The 21,950-nt window shown below is 44.4% G+C and overlaps 1 protein-coding gene across 1 annotated transcript in view; it reads right to left on the reverse strand.

Moving 5' to 3' along the window:
- Positions 1-491: 491 nt before the first annotated feature.
- CNKSR3 (CNKSR family member 3) overlaps positions 492-21,950 on the reverse strand; it is a 97,456-nt gene continuing 75,997 nt past the window's right edge. Inside the window, exons 8-13 of the mRNA XM_090041625.1 lie at positions 16,727-16,795; positions 15,775-15,921; positions 12,025-12,149; positions 9,756-9,964; positions 9,149-9,238; positions 492-3,867 (exon numbers count right to left, since the gene is read on the reverse strand). Coding sequence (XP_089897751.1) covers positions 3,569-3,867; positions 9,149-9,238; positions 9,756-9,964; positions 12,025-12,149; positions 15,775-15,921; positions 16,727-16,795 — 939 coding nt within the window. The 3' untranslated portion in view covers positions 492-3,568. The remainder of the gene's footprint in view (positions 3,868-9,148; positions 9,239-9,755; positions 9,965-12,024; positions 12,150-15,774; positions 15,922-16,726; positions 16,796-21,950) is intronic.

Here is a 21,950-nt window from a genome sequence, read left to right on the forward strand (position 1 = left end):
TGTAGGCAGGGGGAAATGCAGCTGAGGCCTTGCCGCTCCGGCCAGACTCGTCCTGTCCCAAGCGGCACACGGCTCGGCCGCCACTTCTGCTGGCGGATGCTGACCCAGCCGGGCTCCTCCCATCCCCAGCTTGTGGGAAGCCGGCTTCAGCTGCATGCTGCTCTAGATGGGATGGACCCAGCTGGGTCAGCACCAGCCAGGAAAAGCAGCATACAGCTGAAGTCGGCTTCCCACATGCTGACGCGGACACGAGGAGCCCAGCCGAGTCTGCATCAGCCAGCAGAAGCGGTGGCTGAGCCATGTGCCGCTCAGGACGGGACAAGCCTGGCCGGAGAGGCAGGGGCTCGGCTGCATTTTCCCCCTGCCTGTACTAGTCAATCCCGAGCGGCACACGGCTCCGCCGCCACTTCTGCTGGCTGGTGCAGACCTGGCTGGCCTCCTCCCATCCCCAGCAGCACATGGGAAGCCAGCACGGGGCGGTGGGGGGGACCTCAGCAGGCAGGGTCCTGGTGTGACCGCTGCGGGGTGAGGCAGCAGAAGCCGGTGTCTGTCGGACCCTGGGCTCACAGCACTGAGGCCACCAGGGCTGCATGCGCAGGAGGCTGGTCACCACGGTGAGCAGGGCCATGCGGGTGGGGAGGTAAGGGGCTGCGGTGCAGTGGCCACCTCGCTCCAGCCCCCCTCAGGCAGCGCCAGCTCATGGGACTGTGCTGCTCAGGGGTTGGAGATGTGGAGCTATTTATTTCTCCCCTTCAGTTTCTGGGGTATTAGCTGGCTGGATGCAGAATGGGTCCCTCCTGCCCCTGCCCACCCGCAGCTACCATGAACCTTGCAGTAACAGGCAGGTGCAGTAGGGCTGCACAGGCAGGGTCTCTCTGGCCCAGAACAGAGGGTGTTTGAATATGGCCCGCCAGCCCACTGGCTGATAAGAAGTTCATGATCCAGCCCCACATTCAAAAAGGCTGGACACTCCTGGCCTACACATACGGTGTTTGCCAAAGGATTTAGAAGCATCTGAAAATCCAGGCTGCGGTGGAGGATACTTGCCAGTAGTAGGGCCACATATGGTTCCTGAGTGATTCAAATGGATTTGGACCTGATCTGGCTAATTTGACTTGGGACACAAAAGAATTTCCTTAAAATATTAATAAATAAAGAAATCAAAAAAACTTAGTGTTCTAGATAAGCTCAAGCATTTTTGGCACCAAGGGTAGGGGATCAGGGCTGGCTCTGGCAGGTATTGTAGTACCTCCAGACCTGCTGCCAGTTCCCTGTGGAGAGAACACCTGCCCATTTTTAAGGGCCAAAAAATAAGGTTTCCGTCAGCATTTCTGGCACCAGGGAAGGGTGTTGGAGCTTGCTCTAGTCTCTTCATGTACTTGCCTGGTATTGCAATACCTCTAGGCCCAGTGCTCATTCACTCCTAGGGGAACAACTGCCTTTTTTTTTTTTTTTTTGAGGACCACACACACGCACAAAAAAAATGGTTCCTATCATTATGTTTGCCCAATATGAGCTATGTGTTTATAGTCATGCTCAGTGCTGACTGCACTTGCTGGCTGCACTTTATCAGCTTCATAGCTGGTTTCCATTACTGAGTACAAACTGCTTTTAGTAGCAGTTTAATAACAGACAGTGTATTTAATGAATATCCTAATATGTGAATGTTAGACAAGGAACTCCCCCCCCACACACACACACAGTGACGGGGGTTGGGGAAGGGGGGAAGGATTTGTCTTAAGTTCAAGTAAATAAAGTATTCTGGAGCCAATCTCACCCCTGATTTAAGTCACCACTGATGTCCAATTTAGCATTAGTTAACCAGAAATCTGAATACAATACATGCTCTATATTGGCACCCGTAACAGAATTAAAACACTTTGTTGTAGCATAAAAGATGGTTAAATATTAATAGGTAAAACCAAGGAATTTTATAACAGGAACTAGGGCAGGACCAAATATGAAATAATCAAGTATCAACTAGGACTGAAAGACTGTTGTTCTTCCTTTCTTTAACAGCGCTGGTATAAAAGAGGCTGATACTATTCTAAGATAACCTAGTGCAACTTCTGGCTGCTCATCTCAGAGTGCAGAAGAGAACAGGATGTTTTTCTTTTGCACCGAATTAGTGAGTGGTGTTGTAAACAAGAAAATACAAACTACATATCATTAAAAAATATGTACAGCTATATTTAACACTTAAATTATCTTAAACACACTTTTGCATACTAATAATTTTTATACATTCAGTCTTAAACAATGATCATTTAATATCCTAATATTTTTACAAGTTTTTCCCTCTTCCAATACCCAATGCTACTTAAATTCTGAGGCTGAAAAATTTGAGCTACATATAAAATAGGAAGGTGTCTTTCTTTATAGTTGCAATTTATCATAGCACATTTTTTATAAAAACACACATTAATCAGTTCAAAAACTGAACCACTGTAGAGGTTGCATAAACCCTACAGGGTTCATTTTTAAAAGAATACTTTGGTTAACAGCAAATCATTTTTAAACAATTAAGGGGAAAATATTTTCGTTTTTTTTTCCATCATCTCTGCAGATGCATCTCCTTGTCATGTGGTAGCCATCCATGTCTTTATGAATGAGCACTGCTGCAATAGAACAGTGTTTCTCAACCCATGGGTCATGACCCAAATGTGGGTTGCAAAAGTATACGGAAGTGTAGTGAACAAACTTGAAAAATGGATTCACCTTTAAAGGAGAAAAACATGGGAAACTGTGCCCTTTCCCTTGCAAGCTGGCAGAGCTCCATCCTGCAAGGGGCTTCTTGGGAGCCCCACACACCCACCTCCTGCCTCACACACTGGGGCTAGAGCCTGGGGGTGAGGGGCACTGGGTCAGGACTGGCCATTGATGCTTACAAATAGGTCCTGGTACAGAAAAGGTTGAGAACCACTGCAATAGAGAGCACTAATTTACCTGTACAGCGAACTCAATAACTGGATTATAAACCAGATTTAATAAATTCCTAATGTAGTTCCCTGGGTATCAGAGAGCACATAGAGAAGCTACTGTCTATTCCTTACGAAGTTAAAGCTGCTGCAAGACTTGCTACAGCCCCACATTGTTGTACAAAAGTTTTTTCCCCCCTCATGGCTTTCCTGGGTAGGAGAGCAGCTCAGGATTTTTGCTCAGCCTACATATTCTGCACACCAGTAGTCTGAAAAGCATCAGAGCATTCTAGTAACTGAAGTGCTACTGGACCTCATTGTAATGCAATGATTGCTTCTGCAAAGGTCATACAGATTTCAGGTCAGATGTGGCCTCTGAAATCACTGGAGCCTTACATTTCCAACAACTAAATTCCCTCAGTTCTGGGGCAGGTAGAGGAACAAGATCTTTATTTTTCCTCTTCATGTGATCAAACCCTTTCTGATCCAGTAAATTAGAGCCACCAAAAATCACAGAGAAGAGGAGACGTGTAGTGCTCTCCAGAAAAAGAGCATTACACCAGTCACTACATAATACTGGAGCTAAAAAGCAGAGAACTCTGAGGAGTGAAGGCACTTGGTAACAGATGAGTGTAGTCCATTAACAATAATCAATGAGTCAACAGTTTAAGTCTTGTAATCCAACTGACTAGTAGCGAGGGCTCTGTGGAAGAAGATTTTGTAGGTGACGTAACAGAAGCTTTTTTAGCTCCTTCCTCCTGAAAAGGAATGGTTGCGCTGTTGTGAAGATCTGCATTCACAAAGCACCTGCTGCCTCTGATGTAGTCAGCACCCCTTATTAACTGCTTGTCAGCCACAGGCTTTGAAAATGGATGTTGGGCGGCAGAACTTTCTTCAATGATTGGTGGTATCCTCTCATTACTGAAGTACCTGCAGAGGACATCTTCACCTGCATTAAACATAAAGGATGAAATCACTTATTTTTCACTTTGAAATCCAGTATTTTGCATCTTTTTTAATTCTATTCAGAAGGGTTCAATGCACTTCATAAGTACTAATTCCAAGAGGTAAGGGATTCCCATTTTAAATGTCTTAACTGAGGTCCTGAGGGTTGTAAGTGACCTTCTCCTGGCCAAATCAGTGGCGAACCCAAGAAAAGAAGCCAGGCAGTGATGACTGCCACCAAGATCTAAACACTATACAAAGTCAGTGAGAGATACTTTTGGCAGACAGAAAGGTTATGCAGGATCCAAAAACAAAAGAACAATGTTGCTATAAATGGAACATTTGCAAGCAACATTTCACGTGAGTTAAAACTTAGATGACGCACAGTATGCTACTCAAGCAACATGAGCTTTTTCCCTTTCAACAGCATGAAAACAAACATACATTTACTCACATTTCATGTGTTCAGTTTAGAAACAGGAAATAAAATTACAGTATACAGATACAATTTAAAACACTTTCTTATTTCTGACCGCGGACTTAGAGGGTCTTATCAGATCAGGTGCATTTCAAAGCCTCCTAAAGTATAATCAAAGAGTAGTCCTGCCACCTGCTGGCTCATCTGTTAGATCTGCTAATTAAGCAAGTCCTAGCAACTCCCATGCTTCCAGCTGCATCATATTGCAACATGATGAAATACACATTACCTTCTGTAACTGAGAAAGAACAGGTTACAAGTCATCTTATCAGCTTTTGTATTCTACATAGCTTCTTATATTAGCCTCAGCACTATGGTATCTGACTTTTGAGAAACAATAGGAAATATGCTAAACTGAGATGTGACCCAAGAATCAACATCCACTACTGGCATCAGACGAAGCCATTCTGTACATGCTGCTTCAGGACCTGTCACCTTCTAAAACTTGATCCCAATTCAAGGGCTTTTGCATACTCACTGCTCTATTTAGCAATAATTTATGTCACATTATAAAATGCTAATTGCCTGCTTCATTTTCTAGAAGCTTCCTTAAAAGCCTCCTAATGGGACAATTTCCCCCACAGCAATTGAAAAATAGTTTTCAAAATTTTAGAAGGGTTGTAATGACCCAACTTTTTCCAGACTTCTCACAGATACTTGCCGATTCTTGAATTGGTATTTTCAGAGGAAATGCGAAGTATTTCTCACCTGTCTGATAGCAGTATACTATATCTAGAGGGGTAAAAATTCTGTCAATTCTTTTAGTCTTTTCAACCTTGTGCAATCCCTTTCCATGCCTAACCCTCAAATAATCATTCTCCAAAAGCTGTTCGTGTTGGACACTAACACAGTAACAGTAGTCAAAGTAGTTCCCAGAGAGTTTCTAGCTTGCTTCAGTAACAGCCCCCAATTCAGTTCAACAAACAGACCCTAATCAAGAAACAGCTTATTCTTCAACATTTGTAAGACAAATGCAAAAGACATGGGGAGAGAGTGTAAGAAAAATGTTCGCAGAGAGTAGTGCCAAATACAAGTAAGAACAGATTTAATTATTATAATTAATTACTTGCAATGCTTAACTGAATTGCATAAGAGAATAATGGAGGTTTCAGTTCAGGTGCAAAGTTACAAAAGTCAGAGAGAAACAGGGCTGGAAGAGACCTCCAGAGAACACCCTAGTTCAACCCCCTGCCTGAGGCAGAAGCATCCCTATCCAAGCTATTCCATACAACCATAATCTAAGCCCGGGGGTGGGCAAAATATGGCCTACTAGACGCTTCCATCTGACCCGCAGCACCCATCAGCAAATTGTACCCAGCCTAGCCTTTCCACCCATGGGAGTGGGAGCAAGGCACCATACACCCCCCTTCCTTCCCCCATGCCCCACCAATATACCCTATTGCACCTTGCTCCCACCCTCATGGGTGGAAGGGCCCAGCCCCAACAGTGCACAGCTTCTGGGTGGGCTGCTGCTGCCCCGCTGCAGCCACCCCATGGGAACCTGGTTGGCTTCCCCAGCTTCCAGCTCACTGTGGAGCAGCAGGTATGGAAGAGGTGGGGGTGGGGGACCAGGGCAATGGCGCTGCAGCTAGGCAGAAGCATGGAGAACAGCGGGGCGGCAGGAGCATGTAGCTTAGCTGGGAAGGGAGTAGGCGTGAAGGAGGCTGGGGAGACCCCTCACACGGCTTGCAGCCCTTGCTGCTGGCAGCAACAGTAGGTGGGGCGCTCAAGGTGCTTGTGTCCAGTGCAGATGCTAGCACCTGGTGGGGTGCGACTCTAGCCAGTGCTGCCCACAGGTCAAGGAGCACAGCCTGCCCAGCTGCCTCTATCACAGAAGCTCCATGCAATGCACCTGCAACTCCCAAACTTGCATCAAGGGAAGCCCCATGGCTTCCCCCACTTGCACTGGGGAACTCCGCAGGGAAGCAGGGGGCAGAGTCCAGGGACCGGTGCAACAGGGGGTGGGTAAGGCAGCCTGTTTCAGTGTGGGGCTTCTTCCCCCATGCAAGTGCAGGAGCTGCAGGCATACAGCATAAAGCCCAGAGGTGGCTGGGCAGGCTGTGCTCCTCACCCCCATGCACAGCGCTGGCCGGAGCTGCACCCCACCAGGTGCCAGTGCCTGAGCCCCCACCTGCTGCCCTCCCTTCCACCCCACAAACCTCACACAGTCACACCCTGCCCCCACAACCTCCACTAAGATATACACACCCCTCAACATACCCTATACCCCCCCACACAGCCCCACCCCCTCAAACCTCTACCCCACACACATAATCCACCCCATCATACACACACCCCCATCCCCAACCACACCCCATACACAATATACAAAAGTAAGGCTTTATTTTTGAGTTCTTATGCAATCACCTCTATATGGGTTACACAAACACAAATCATAACATTTTTTGTAATAACATTAAAATATGTTATAGTGGGTGTTTGACTTTTAGTGTATGATTTGGTTTTCTTCTTTTTCTGGTTCTAAGATGACAACCTCCCACCCAAAAGTGTTCTGGTGGCAAAGGTCAGGGGTCAGAGGCAGGACTTCCAGCCCCAGTATGACTAACTGTCAAGGGGCAGGGCTACCCATGCACCCCTCAACAGCTCACCAAAACTCATTAAGCAGCCCTCCAGCCAAAATAATTGTCCGCCCAGGATCTAAACTCTACACAAGACTACCCTCAACCCTGACACAACATTGACCTAGCACCCCAACCTGCCACAGGTAAAGCAGGGGAACAATGAAAATAAATAAAATTTGTCAATATACACTCAGGAGGTCCCTAACTATAGAGGAAGGCAAAAAAAAGCCCCTCACAGTCCATACCTATCTGGGGTAAAATTCCTTCCTGATCCCAAATAATATGATGGGTCTGACCCTGAGCAGAAGGGCAAGACCCTCTAGCCAGGAACCTCTGGTTCTGTTCCTGGTAGGAGAATCAGCACACTACAGTTGAAATCCCCAGCCTTGGCTTTATCCAACACCTAGCGCCTCTGGGGAGATTTAAAAACAGCCTGACACACACAGCAGAAAAAAAAAGGGAGGAGGGGTACAAAAATCAGCAAAACCATGGGAAATACTCATGATAGAAGATAGGCATAGCTATGTTTAGATCATCCCTGACCAGTAGCTGTCCAACCTGATTTATAATCCACTTTTTATAATATGGTTTATAATCCTGACCACCTCCAGTGGAGAGTCCACAACTTCCCTAGGCACTGCCTCACTATTCTCTCCAGTGAAGAAGTTTCTCCTTATATCCAATCTAACTTTATTTTGCTGCAACTTCAAGCCATTGGTCCAAGTCCTCCTCTCTGTAGCAAGAGAACAAAGGAGTTTCCCCTCTTCTTTATGGGCAGCGCTTCAAATATTTGCTATCATGTCACCTCTTATGAACCTTTTCCGCAAGCTGAACATGCCTAGGTCCTTCAGCCTCTCCTCGTACGACTTGCTTTCCAAGCCCTTTATCATTTAGTTGCCTACCTCTGGACTCTTAACTTCTCCACATCCTTTTTAAAATGTGAAACCCAGAACTGCATGCAGTGTACTCCAGATGAGGCCTAACCAATGCCAAGTAGAAAGGCACTATCACCTGCCATGCCTTGTACCTAATGCTTCTATTGATGTACCCCAAAACCACATTGGCTTTTTGTACAGCTGCATGACACTGCAAGCTTACATTGAATCTGTAGTCTACCAAGCTCCCAAGTCCTTTTCCATAGAGCTGCCATCCAGCTAGGTAGGTGTCACCCATTTTATATTTGTGTTTCTGATTATTTTTCTTGAGGTGTAGCACCTTGCATTTGTCCACATTGAACTTCATCCTGTAATCTCTAGCCCAACTTTCCAATCAATTGAGACCCTTCTGAATTGTGCTTGCATCCTCCAACATGTTCGCAATCCTTGCCAGTTTCATGTCATCCACAAACTTGCTCAAGAAGCTTTCTATGCCAAAATCCAAGTTGTTAAGAAACACACTGAACAGCACCAGGCCCAGAACAGACCCCTGCCATTCTGACATGGACTTATTAATAATTACCCTTTGCTTATAGCCATCACCTTCTAGTAGTTTTATCCAGCCCGCATTTCTCCAATTTGTTTATGAGATGGTTCAGTCAAAAGCTTTGCTGAAGCCCAGATACACTATATCCACAGCATTCCCTCCACCCATGCAAGTAGTTACTTTGTCAAAGAAGATCAAGTTTGTTTTTCATGATTTGTTTTTCATAAATCCATGCTGGCTGGTTGCAATCAGCCTTTCCTCCTTCAGATGCTTGCAAATGGCCTTCTCAGGATAGGCTCCAGTAACTTCCCAGATATTGAGGTGAGGCTAATTGGTCTGTAATTCCCCGGGTCCTCCTTCTTGTCTTTTTTAAAGAGGGGTGCTATATTGGCCCTTTTCCAGTCCTCTGGTGCCTAGCCAGTTTCCCACAACTTCATGAAGATCATTACCAAGAGCTCCTCTGCCAGTTTCTTCAGGACCCTGGGATGAGGCTCATCCCACCCTGCTGACTTGAATTCATTCAGAACCAACAAAAGATCTCTGACCATTGCTTTTGTTATCTCCTCCCTCAGCTTGCCCCCTTCCTTATCCAGATAAGCCCTATTAGGTGTCTGACATCTTAATAATATTTTTTGTGAAGACTGATGCAAAGTAGCTGTTGAGTAGCTCCACCTTCTTTGTATCATTGGTTAAAACATTCCCTAATGACAAAGCCATTAAAACAGAAACATGGCATCAAAACAGTGAATATCTAATCTTCAAAACATCAGTTCTAGACCAGATCCTCCCCTTCCCACTCTTACCTTTTCTTCCTGGTGCTCGACACCTAGAAATGGGATCTGCAGCTCCAATCCAGCTCCCATCTGCAGGCATTGATAGAGGGCGAGGTTTGCCTAAAGAAAACACAAGCAAGGTTACAAGGGCAACGTTCTGTTCCCTTTAGAAGAACATTTTCATTAAGTTAACATTATATGATCCTCACAATTTGACAGGTGGAAATCAGGTTGGTTTTGTACTTAAAATGGAATACAAGATAATTTAAAAGACAGGTTGCTTATGAAAGAAGAAAGCGTTATGATGATGAGGAATAACAGCCACATTAGATGCTCATCTCCAACTCCATTGAACATACTCACCAAAAGTTACAACAACTGCACAAATGGGAAACCGAAATCTGATATCATCCAGCTGGGCTTTGATGCCAGTCATTAAAGTAATGACTCAACAGGGTTTCACTTTAGTGAAATGAATAAGTGGTTTCAGACTCAGAATTTCATTGAAGTTTTTATTTCCCTCAGATTACCCTTAAGAAGTCTGCCAAGTTCAGCCAGCAGTTCACAAAAAAAAACACTCACCCAACATTTAGGATCTCAATAACAACAAACAAAAGAGGCATAAACTCAAACTCACCATAGGACGGTGTTTTTTCCCTCATCTTTGTCCGTGGTATATTTGCTTCCATGGGGTACCCAGGCAGCTGATCAGAATCAGCTATAGTAAACCTTCGCCTTCGACTCTCCTGATCGAGAAAAGAGTTGGGAGATTCTGCACCCTTGGAACCAGGTAGCAGCTTATTGGGTTTACTGCTTCCTCTGTAAACATTACTCCCCTTCTCTTCCCTGAAAGGACATTTGCTTCAATTAGCAGTTTAAAAGGCATTTCAATACTGTAGTCATGAGTCTAGAATGAACACTCCAGACTATAATCACTTTCCTTCCAACTGTAACTGCTGTGCAAATAAGTGCATAAAAGCTGAAGAAAAAAAGGTATGCCAGGACATGCAAGTCTTCTTTAAACACATTTATAGAGGAAGAAAAGAAATAGCTACTTCCTAATCAAATCCAAAAGTGAGCTAGCAGTTTAAACGCATGTAAAATATGAGGAACAGTAGAGGTTTCTTTGGAAACATCTACAAACAACATTTTTTATTGACCTGGTTTCTTTGAAGAGGAGAAATGCAAGTTACCATAATATTTTTTTCTTATGTGTGTCTGTTTTTTGTAAGAGTGTATAGGTCAGCCCTACTTACAAGGCTCAGCATTTCAAGTATTATATATGTAACATTGGTCTAATATGATTTATGTAAGCTTCTCTCCCATTTCAGAAGCAAGACTCCATTAGAGTTTTTATTCATAAAAATAATCCAGAGAGATTTCTACAAATTTTGGGGTGCAATAATCTCATTTTCAGGAGTAAGCATGTGTCCTTCAAGGCAAGAATCACCTGTTTTCAGACTCTGCCCTTATTCATTCTAAAGAAAAAGAAAAGCCACCTCACAATGGGTATTTGTCCCACTTCTAGTTTTGGCACTTAATCAGATCACCTGAAGGAAAAGCCAGCCAGAGAAGCCAGAAACATTAACAGCTGTCTCAGAGTCCATATCTTCGTGGCCACCGCATCAGATCTGCTCATCTAATTCTATTCAACCCTCCATAAAGACCAAGAGGCAGCCCCCTAGGAATTCAGAAACAGTCAGCCACAGAGAAATGTTGCAAGCAGTGAGTCCGAGAAATGAGCTACGTCACCACCACACCTGGACAGACACTGACTCAGTTTGGGCAAATGCCTCCCAAGCACCACAGTGCTAATCCACAGAAGGCCACAGCAGGGGACAGGCAGAACAAAACAAAGGAAAGAGGGCAGAGACCAGGAACAAATAAATGCGGCAGATAACAAAGGAAAGAAGACAGAAATATGGAGAGAGGAAAACAATGTGCCAACAGGAAAGTAAAAAAAGGAGTAGAGATAACATAGGAAATGAAAAAGCAAATGGGCATCCCCCCACCTCTTCTCTTGTCAGCTGCCAAAACCTTCCTTATCTGATGTTTCTTAAGCAAGCAAAACGAATGCCATTCTGTGAACCACTTCCTCTCCCCATCTGCCTCAGGAGGAAAGTTTCAGTTCCATAAACCACACTGAACCCCAGTCCACAAATAGCCATTCAAGTTTGCAGGCACACACACGCACATTTAAATCTGCAAATATCAGACCATTTAAAAAATCAGGAATCTACACTAAGCTACTAGATATATAAGTATATAAATAAACAAGCGATCCAATTTCCAGCAGTGCTGAGCCTCCAACAGCTGCTCAAGAGTGCTACCATAGAAGAATGAGGCAGGGAAGATAGTGGGTTATCTGGGAACAAGTTAAAACTAGCAAGACTTCAATCACTTTCTCTCTCATGTGATTAAGTCTAGGTTTTATAATGGATTTCTTCACACAGAAAAAAAACAGTCTTCCAACTGACCTACCCTTATGCTATCTTGCCTATTCCTGGATTTTATGATTCTCATGTCTGTTGAATGTAATACAGGTTCTGCTCTTTCCTAAAATTCTTCTAAGCAGTTTGATAACATGCTTAAGAATCGAAGACTAGAAAAAATAATGTAAAGACAAGTGCAGTTTTTAGTAGGCACTATGGTTTTACAAGTCATAGCATTCCCTCATGCGCTTTCGGCCATTCTGATCTATGCAGCACAGTGATTTTCTAAAACTGTGCGTGACTTTTCTCCAAACAATAAAAAGTACTGTATTTTTTAAGTAGCTTATGCATTTAAGCCATCCAAGGAAAATCTAGGTTTTCCTCAAGCTAATCTGCAGAGTTTGCAAGCAGGCCACCTTAGAAAAATCTGTTAAAAAACACCTTTTGTTCAGTAGTACATGGGTATTCACATACCGAGGAGAATATGGAACAGCTGGCGGGGGAGGTATATAAAGGTCCAAAATGGCTGACTTCTCTTTCTTCAGTGAGGTATCCATGGTGCTTTCTGGTGACTGCGTTGTAGTTGGAGGAGGGCTTGTCTGAAATTAGAGCAGTACAGTATCTGTAAGACATCTGAATTGTTGCCTTGCCCAGCTTCTCTCACCACCCAACACGAAAATAACTGGTGAAGTCACTGTATCTATACATACTTAACTAATAAGCCATACTTTCTGAAAAAAATTCTCTGCATAGAGCATCATGTTAAGATGATGAACACATTCTCTTAGTTCACAGAAAGTGTAAAGGTAAATCCTATCAACGAACATACACTACTTTCAGAATTATTCTGCTCCTCCTAGTTACATTATTCCTAACAATTTCATATACAAAAAGCTGTAAGTAATTGTCCTTGTATTTGTACACCTTGCATTTTAGGGATGTAAAACTGGTCAGGCATATGCAGGCGTTGTGCAAGTTACTGAGGTTGTAAGAGTTGTGGTGTCCTTGTTACACTGAAGGGTCCCAATCTAGAACATGCAGTTAGTCATGCAGCCTACCTTAGCCCGAGGTAAAAGGGGGTTGAAAACATTTCAGTGCAACACTATGCAGAGCTAACTGTGTATGGTAACTGGCTCGGTACAGAGTTGTAAAGTGACAAGGCACTGAGACAATGATTTAGCATATGGTGCACAACTCCTGTGGTAGGGAATAGTCCAAGCCATAAAAAACCTCATTGGTTAGTGGATTTATGGGAGGGATTTAATTCATTCCCTCAGTCTCATCACCCAAGCCATTAATGTGTCTTTGACTGAGACCTAGGTGATAGCGAGATAGCAAACTTTCTACCCAACTAACAGGGAAATGCTGTTCTTAAGGTAAAGGAAAACCTGGAAGAAGGCAGAGAACATATCTGCATCATTTGAAAGTTTGTCCTGTATTCTGTTATTCAGTTTCGCAACCTCAGGGCCTTGTTGGATTCTTGTCCACTTCAAAGGCAGAAGTTGACAAGGAGGCTGCATTCCTTTTCTTTGGATATGGACCTGTCCACAACTATCCATTATTTCATTGCAAGAAATAACTGCTGTAACCCAAGACTACACCTTATAAAACCCATCTTGAAGATGCCAGCACACAAGGAGGTAACCCCGCTCTCAAAAACCTGTTTTGTATGCAGCCCAGTTTATATCCATATTCTTCAAAACATGCAGACCATTCTACTGAAGCGTCACAAATAAGTCGGATTGACATGAGAAGTCTTAACATACTTTGGGGTTCAAACCACCTCAGAGCTTCTTTTGTCCTTTGTGATCTAAGGCACTCAAGCTATGAGGCTTTGTAACAGGTTAGCCCATCCACTTAAGAGAGAATTCAGCCAGTCTGGCAGAGGAGCAGCAGCTGAGAGAAGACTACTAATGATGGAGTGGCACACTGGGAATTAAAAACCCAAGAAAGCAGAGCCACAGGAGCAGTGAAAAGATGGAAAAAGCAATGGTGAACTGAACTATGTAGAAGACCAGACAGTTGTGAAGGTCAGAGTTCCCCATGTCCAGGACAGGACCAACAAGGTTTTGTTTATTTACTTTATTTAAGACTGTTTATTGTGGGGGCTAGCTGATGAGCTGCACAGGAAGCAAAAGCCAACCTGGAAAATACTCTATTTAATGCCAAGGCCAGCTGAACAACTGCTCCAGAAGTGCAAGCTTGCACAGAATATCCTATACTTTGAAATGAGCCCTTGGTTTGTCAGAACCTGGATTTGATGCTCTTTAGGTAAAGCTGAAAAGTAGCTTTGCTTTCCTCCCTTCAGGAAAAGAAGAAAAAACAAGGAACAGCCTTTAAACCTACTTGTTACACAGTGTTGGAATGGAGGGTGGGCTGAAGACTGAGGAATTTTGGAGGGATTTAGTTTGCCACGTTGGATACATTTGTTTATTATGCATAGGCATACAGATCTTTGGACTGCACATTTTCAATTAAATAAGTAAGTCCTACACTCATTGCTATACTACGGTCCCCTCTATAGGTACAGGGAAATATGAGATTGGATCTAATGCATGATCTACACAATCACGCCTCCTGCCATGCCAAATATGCATGGCAGGAGGTACAATTGTGGGATCACACATTAGATCCAACTGCACCTTCCTGCCAGTATAGGGGGAGCCTGATCTCAGGCTCCTGCTGCATTGGCAAGAAGCAGGCTCCCATGACTGGAAGTCCCCTTTGCTGAGGAGGCTCCCAACCACAGGGGCCAGGGGCAGCCAGGACACAAAGTCCTGTGCCTGACAGAGCTCTCAGTCCCAGCTGTGCCACACATGCAACCAGGACCAAGAGTCCTGCACATCACTTGCCACAGCTTGGACTCAAAGTCCCATCAGGTCTGGGACTCTTGGTCCCAGCTGTGTGTGGTGCAGCCAGGACTGAGAGCCCTATCAGGTGCAAGGATTTTCTGTCCCAGCTATGCCCCATAGCAGCTGGGGCAGAGAGCCCCATCAGCCCTCTCAGCCCTTGCAGCTGTGAGGCACTGTTGTGATCCCCTAGGAGACTGCACTGGCTGTGATCCCCAAGCCCCGGAGATGTGTTGTGCTCCACAGCACCTGGGAGATCACAGCATCTGCCATCTCTCCACAGACTGCCGACATATACAAATTAAATATGGATACAAACCAGCTATAACATTATTACACATTCTCAAGCAATAACTTTATAACTGGTTGAGCCTTTTTAAGGTGGGTTAGTTAATTTGCATGTTGAACCAATCTAAACTTATAGTGCAGTTAACAAGGTAATTGCACAATAGATAAAACACGTAGAGGGGGCCTAAGTCATGTAAAATAAACTTGAGGTGAATGAACAGCTGTTTTCTGATATGGTGCTATGTGAGAGTTAAGTGGCAAATAATTCAGATTTATGCTTTTTAGAGCATGAATATGCAACCCTTAAAAAAATCATCTACATGTGTCACAGAAAAACAAATATGCCCATGGCAATAGGGAACTTAAGCAGAACAGCACTTGGGACAGAACACAGGGAAATAGTGTCCCCTACTAACAAGGATTCCACTAGATTAGAAGAAAATTCACTGTCATTTCACATAGGTGTACTGATTACTACTTGCTCCCTCCCATAAAGATACTTTTCCTCAAAATCATTCTTTAAAAGTTATTAAATCCATTTCTCCCCCAATCTTCATCCCTTCCAGGAATTTCCCAAATTCCAAATCATATTTAAACTCATACTAATGCTAAGTTGCTCTTAATGCAACTGAACTAAAAAAGAAACATACTCTGGATAGTAGGGGTGAACTCAGCAAGAATCAGTTGCTTTTCCAAATTGTTCTCAGTATTTATTAAGTACAAAATTCACCATTACAAATTATCAACATTTCAGCCGCAAACAGCCTCTTTCCAGGATCAAAGCCTTGATAACTTGTATTATGAAAGTAAATATTAAAGAGTCTGATTCTGAGAGAAATTTGCTAAAAATGAAAAATGTTCCTTCTCTTCATTATGAATCTGAATTTTGCAACCACTTCACACTGACCACCCCCAAAACTTCAAGGATTTTCAGTTACGCTAGCTGTTAATGCCAGATATCAGTAATAAGTGATTTTGGGAGTATTTGGATATCATCTCTCCCCAAAATACATGCATACATACATGCATATACAACTCATAACCCAACCACTAATATGCAAGTAAAATACCTCCAACAACATCTCACCTGTACAAGTGGTGGTTTCCAGCGTAGATTCTTCAGTGGAGCTGGAGTAAAATTAAAAGAGCCCGTGGGACGTTTCTTAAGGAGCAGTTTAACACCAGTAGGATTCTCCCGCAACTTTCCCACAAGGTTTTTAAGCTGCCATCCCACCTTTAAAAGAATAAAGCTCACCTGTTATGTGTGTTTCTCCATTAAAAATAAATGAAATTTAAAAAAAAATAAAAAAACTGAACCCATCTTTATCTTTTTGCCTTATCTTGTTTTTATTGTAAGCCATGCTGAGCCTTTTCAGGGAGAGGGCAGCATACAAACAAATAAAATCGATAAACAATAAAGGATACAAGACTCAAAGTAACTTTTTCCCTCTTTACTGGGTCTCTTTTTTACAAATATATTAGTTTCAAGTGCCAATAGTTTAGTGAATCAGCCTCCAGTCCTTCAAGGATTTATGCATCAGCTCAATATTAAGAATACAGGGAGTCCCACAGACATACCCTAATCCATGTCTATTTAAACCACTGAATTCAGTGGGACTATTCATGTGTAAAGCATGTAAAGTTAAGCACAAATGTAACCGTAAGACCTTCCTATGGAGAATCCTGAATGGTCTCTATGATGCAAAGTACTTGACAAAATCATAATTTTTTTAATAAAAGGCTGTAGGCATGTTTTCTTAACATCTATACAGGTCTCTTATGCCCTAAAGGCAATCTTTTGAATTGGATCATTTATTAAAATATTATAAAGCTAGACTGAAAACAAATGCATGATAACAATCAAGGCTCACAAATATTTTAAGACAAAGAATAATTAAATGTTGAAATGCACCTTTTTAATTCCCACTCCATTTAGGATAAAAACTACACACTGTCATTCACTTACAGAGCTGGGGGAAGAGCATGTTCTAAAACAAACAAGGTTCGGGAAACAATTGGTAGGAGCACTGATTACTTACAACAGTCTGCCGGTTAACCTGGATCACTTCATCACCAGCATGAATCTTCTGAGATCGATCAGCAGGAGACTATGGAAAGGAAATGCAGTAACATATGTTTCAATAGGTGTTATACTAGAGCTTGAAATTTCAGTCTAACAAGATTAACCAAAAAGGTAATTAAATTCTGACATTCTTCCAGTCACACAGAAGCCCCAGTGGACTAAGAGACTGGTAGCAAAGCAAATAATTTTTATTCTGGTTTGAACTCCAGGGGGAGTAACAATGGAGAATATGGTGGGGACTTTGATCGCCACAAAAGGGGGACTGGAGGGTATTACAGAAAAGGTCTCTCACCATCCGTTTTAGAGTGTACCCACCCTGGTACAGGAGAAGAGCCACGTATAAAAGAGGTTTCATGAATACCGTACACATAATTGTCCTAAACCCACAGAACGCTCAAGAACAGTGAAGAACCAGGTGAGGAAGCATGTAGGCAAATATTCCTCTGCTAAAATCTAAACACTTCTGGTGCTTGGTATTAATATGATTATACAGCAAAGGTACTGAGTATGTGAGGGCCTGAGGGGCCCTGGCCTAACTCGGAAAGAGGGCTGTCACTAGGGTGGCCATCGTAGAGGACAGTCCGGTTGTCTTCTGTCCTCTGTTGACATGAAACCTGACGCCTTTACATCCTCTCTTAAAGAGAAAAATAGAGGACATAAAGGTGCCGGGTTTCGTGTCAGAGGACAGAGTAGCAGAAAACCAGAATGTCCTCTACAATGGCCACCCTAGCCGTCACCTGAAATGCGTAAAACTTTCCACATGAACATCATCTTAAGCCCTGCCCCGCAAAAATAAATGTCAGCGCCTATGTTACACCGTGACATAAACTTAAGAAAAAAATACATATAGGGCAACTGTGAAATTTGGGAATGGGAGATTCTTCCATGCTAAGGAAATCCAATCACTGGAGCTAGGATAAGCATGACTACTGCAGTAAAGTAGTACAAGAAAGTGCCACAAAGAGTTTCTAAACCCATACTATTTTATGTCCTTAACTGAAAACAGAACTACACTGAATTAAAAGGTTTTACCATAGAGGAGCTTAAAAATGGTTCAAAGATATACTATGTTTATAACTATGTGTATGTATACCTATACACACTAGGTATTCTTTACCATAGATTAAAAATTAATTCAAGTATAACTACATTTAATTCATTTTTCCAATACAGTAAAAACACAGAATCATAGGACACTAGGGCTGGGATGGACCTCCAGAGGTCATCTAGCCCAATTGCCTGCCTAAGGGAGGATCTTTCCCTACCCAAACCATCCCATACAAATCTTTATCCAACCTATTACTAAAACTACACAATCCACCCTGTCATGCAGGTGCAAGGCATAGCATCCTAACCTGCCTCCAGTAAAGCAGGGGGATAACAGTGGTCAATGTCCAATTCCTGCAAGCATTCTTAAAATATAGTTTCATAGTTTATAGTTTTATAGTTTGTTGGGTCAGAAGGGACCCGAGCAGATCATCTAGTCCGACCCCCTGCCATGGCAGGAAAGAATACTGGGGTCAAATGACCCCAGCAAGATGTTCATCTAACCTCCTCTTAAACACCCCCAGGGTAGGAGCCTGCACCACTTCTCTTGGAAGTTGGTTCCAGATCCTAGCTGCCCTGACTGTGAAGTAGCGCCTCCTGATATCTAACCTAAATCTACCCTCTGCCAGCTTGTGACCGTTATTCCTCGTCACTCCTGGTGGTGCTCGGGGAAACAGTGACTCCCCCAATGCCTGCTGACTAGTTTATAACAGGCCACAAGATCCCCCCTCAGCCTTCTCTTTTGGAGGCTGAACAGGTTCAGGTCCCGCAGCCTGTCCCCATAGGGCCTGCCCTGTTGTCCCCTGATCATACGAGTGGCCCTCCTCTGGACCCTCTACATGCTGTCGACATCCCTCTTGAAGTGTGGCGCCCAGAACTGGATACAATACTCCAGCTGCGGCCTGACCACTGCCGCATAGAGGGGGAGGATCACCTCCTTGGACCTGCTCGAGATGCATCTGTGGATGCATGCCAAGCTGCGGTTGGCCTTCCTGACTGCCTCCCCACGCTGCCAGCCCATGTTCATCTTGGAGTCAATGACCCCCAGATCCCTTTCCGCCTCTGTGCTGATAAGAGGGGAGTTCCCCAACCTGTAGGTATAGTGCCAGTTGTTCCTCCCGAGCTGCATCACCTTGCACTTGTCTGTGTTGAAACCCATCCTATTCTTGTCCGCCCACCCTTGTAACCTGTCTAGGTCTGACTGTAGCCTGTTGCATCCTTCCAATGTACCCACGTCCCCCCACATCTTAGTGTCATCAGCAAATTTGAACAGGGTGCTTTTTACCCCCTCATCCAAGTCGCTGAAGATGTTGAACAGTGCGGGCCCGAGGACTGAGCCCTGCAGAACCCCGCTGCCCACGTCCTTCCAGGTTGAGAAGGACCCATCCACTACCACCCTCGGGGTGCAGCCCTCCAGCCAGTTGGCGACCCATTTGACTGTGTGGGTGTCTATACCACAGCCCCCCAGTTTCTTAATGAGAACGGGGTGAGAGACAGTGTCGAAAGCCTTCCAGAAGTCCAGGAAGACTATATCCACTGCTACCCCAGCATCTAATGATCTGGTGATCTGATCGTAAAAGGCCACCAGGTTGGTGTGACAGGACCTGCCACTGATGAACCCATGTTGGTTGCCCCTTAGCATGCAGTCCCCTGCTGGCCCCTCCTGGATGTGTGCCAGCATAATTTTCTCAAACAGCTTGCCTAGGATCGAGGTGAGACTAACTGACCTATAGTTTCCCGGGTTTTCCTTCCTGCCTTCTTTGAAGATGGGGACCACGTTGGCCCTCTTCCAGTCCTCCGGTACCTCACCAGAGCACCATGAGTGCTTGTAAAGTTGTGCCAGGGGACTTGCAATGACCCCGGCCAGTTCCTTTAGAACTCTAGGGTGGAGATCATCCGGGCCGGCTGACTTAAATACGTCCAACCCCTCCAGAAGCTCCCTAACTAAATCCTCGCTAACCCGTGGCCCAGGTGTGCCTCCCCCAGGGCCCAAGGGGGGCCCAACAGGGAGGTGGCTGTTCTGGTCCCTACTTAGGAAGACAGAGGCAAAGAAATCGTTAAACATGTTAGCTTTGCCGTCTGGTGTGACGACCAAGTTACCCATGTCATCCTGCAAGGGCCCCACATTACCCGGGACCTTCTTTTTACCCCCTATGTATTTAAAAAAAGACTTCTTATTGTCCTTAATCTGGGAAGCTAGTCCCAGTTCCATCTCTGCCTTGGCCTTCCTAACTGCCCCCCTACATCCCCGAGCAACTACAGAATAGCCCTCCCTGGTGATGACCCCTTCTTTCCACTGGGTATAAGCCTCCTTTTTAGCAAGGAGACATTCCCGGATTCTTTTGGTGAGCCACGGAGGCTTGTGTGCTCTCCTGCTCCCTTTGATCCTCGTTGGGACTACCTTCCTTTGGGCTTGGAGGATCCTCTCCTTAAGGAGTGACCACCCTCCTTGGACACCTGACTCTCCCCCCCCCCCCGGGACCTCAGTGCTCCTCCAACTATCCTCCTTAGCTCGTTGAAGTCTGCCCTCCTAAAATCTAGGGCCGCTGTCTTACTGCATGCTTTTGCCACCTTGCGCTGGATAGTGAATTCCAGCAGGTGATGATCTAAGGTGGCTTCTTCCCCAACCCTACTACAAACCCTATACCCCTCCCCACCAATCTGACTATGGGGTTAAATTCCTTCTTGACCTCAAATGTGATTAGAAAACCTAAATGACAGAAGAGAAAAGAAGAGTGCAGGTTGGGACTATTTCACTTTTCTACCCTGAACAATAATTTAAATGATAGCTACACACTGAGTCCCTAAATTAGCCTGCATCAAGCCAGCAAACAATTTAAAGGGACACCACCAAATGTACACTTATCACCTATAAGAAATACAAATATTTAAAAACGCATTAAGATAAATTTCTTCTCAAAACAGATGCCATGTTCAGCTGGATAATTAGCAAGAAGCAGTTTAAACGCATGTAAATATTTACTTTGATATAGCTAATGCTGGTACCATGCACCAGTAACTAATCACAATTATTTAAAAATATAACTGTGGGTATAACATACAAACTCTGATGAAACCCTAGCAACACACGCTGGACAGAGAGAAACTAGCTTAGCACATGTGCTTATGCTAGGATAAATACAGAATGCTACAGCCAAAGCCCTCCCCCATAAATCTTTAACATGACAATAGGTCAATTCCTTTTAAACTACTGCAGAATTGAATGTCTGCCTAGAAAAACTTCCTCCCTCATCATCAGAGCTCAAGTATTGTCTTTACTAGAAGGAACTACAGGAGTCAATCTTGGAATGAGGGAAGATTCTGGGATTACAAGGGAGGCTCCAGATACTCAGAGTAACTATTCCTGTAAATTAAATGCATAGCACTTCTCTTTGCAAGTAAATGTTTATCTGAAGGGTGTAACAGGAGCATAAGGCTTCTGTTACCTTAAAGGGGGGAACAACTGAACAGAGGCTCTCAGATGGGGTAAGGCTGCTTATTAGGAGCTTCAAAAAAGCAGGCCTCAGGGGCTTGTAACCTGCCCCCAAGTTGCGGACCTAAGTGCTCTCCAATAATACAACTGGGGAGAGAGCCTTGCAGGGGAAGCTAGGCACTGCTGAAGCATCCAGGCAAAAGCTGTAAGCTGCCATAGGTAAAGCCAGCAAGCCTAATCAAAGGACACCTGTAACCAACTCAGGGCAGGGCAGTCTCATGACTAGAAAGGGACAGAGCCTGGGCCAGGTCAGTCAGTCTAGCCCTAGAGCCAGAAGGGAAAAGAGCTCTGCTGAGAAGTAGCTGTTGGTAGCACATGGTAAGTCTGCAGGCTAACAGGGAAGGAGCCCTGCATGGAGAAGACTATGGCTGTGGCTGGGCTCGTGCCTGGGACCGTTACATCTGGAACTGCAAGTAAAGACTGGAGAGCTTGTGGAGGATGGGTGCCAGAAGGAGAGGGAGCTACCTAAGGGACCTGGAAGCAGAGGGTATGTTGGACTCTCAGACAGCTTCCCTTTAACAATCTAACAATTGCATCAGAAGTGTGCCAGGTGAGAGCGGAAGAGAAGGCACCTAGAACCGGAATGAGGCAGTAACTGTTTGACCACCAGGGGACATCACAGCCACCCCTGAGGCCTGGC

The sequence above is a fragment of the Crocodylus siamensis genome, chromosome 1 (assembly GCF_052110815.1).
Source record: "Crocodylus siamensis isolate JL-2025a chromosome 1, ASM5211081v1, whole genome shotgun sequence".
Classification (NCBI taxonomy): domain Eukaryota; kingdom Metazoa; phylum Chordata; order Crocodylia; family Crocodylidae; genus Crocodylus; species Crocodylus siamensis.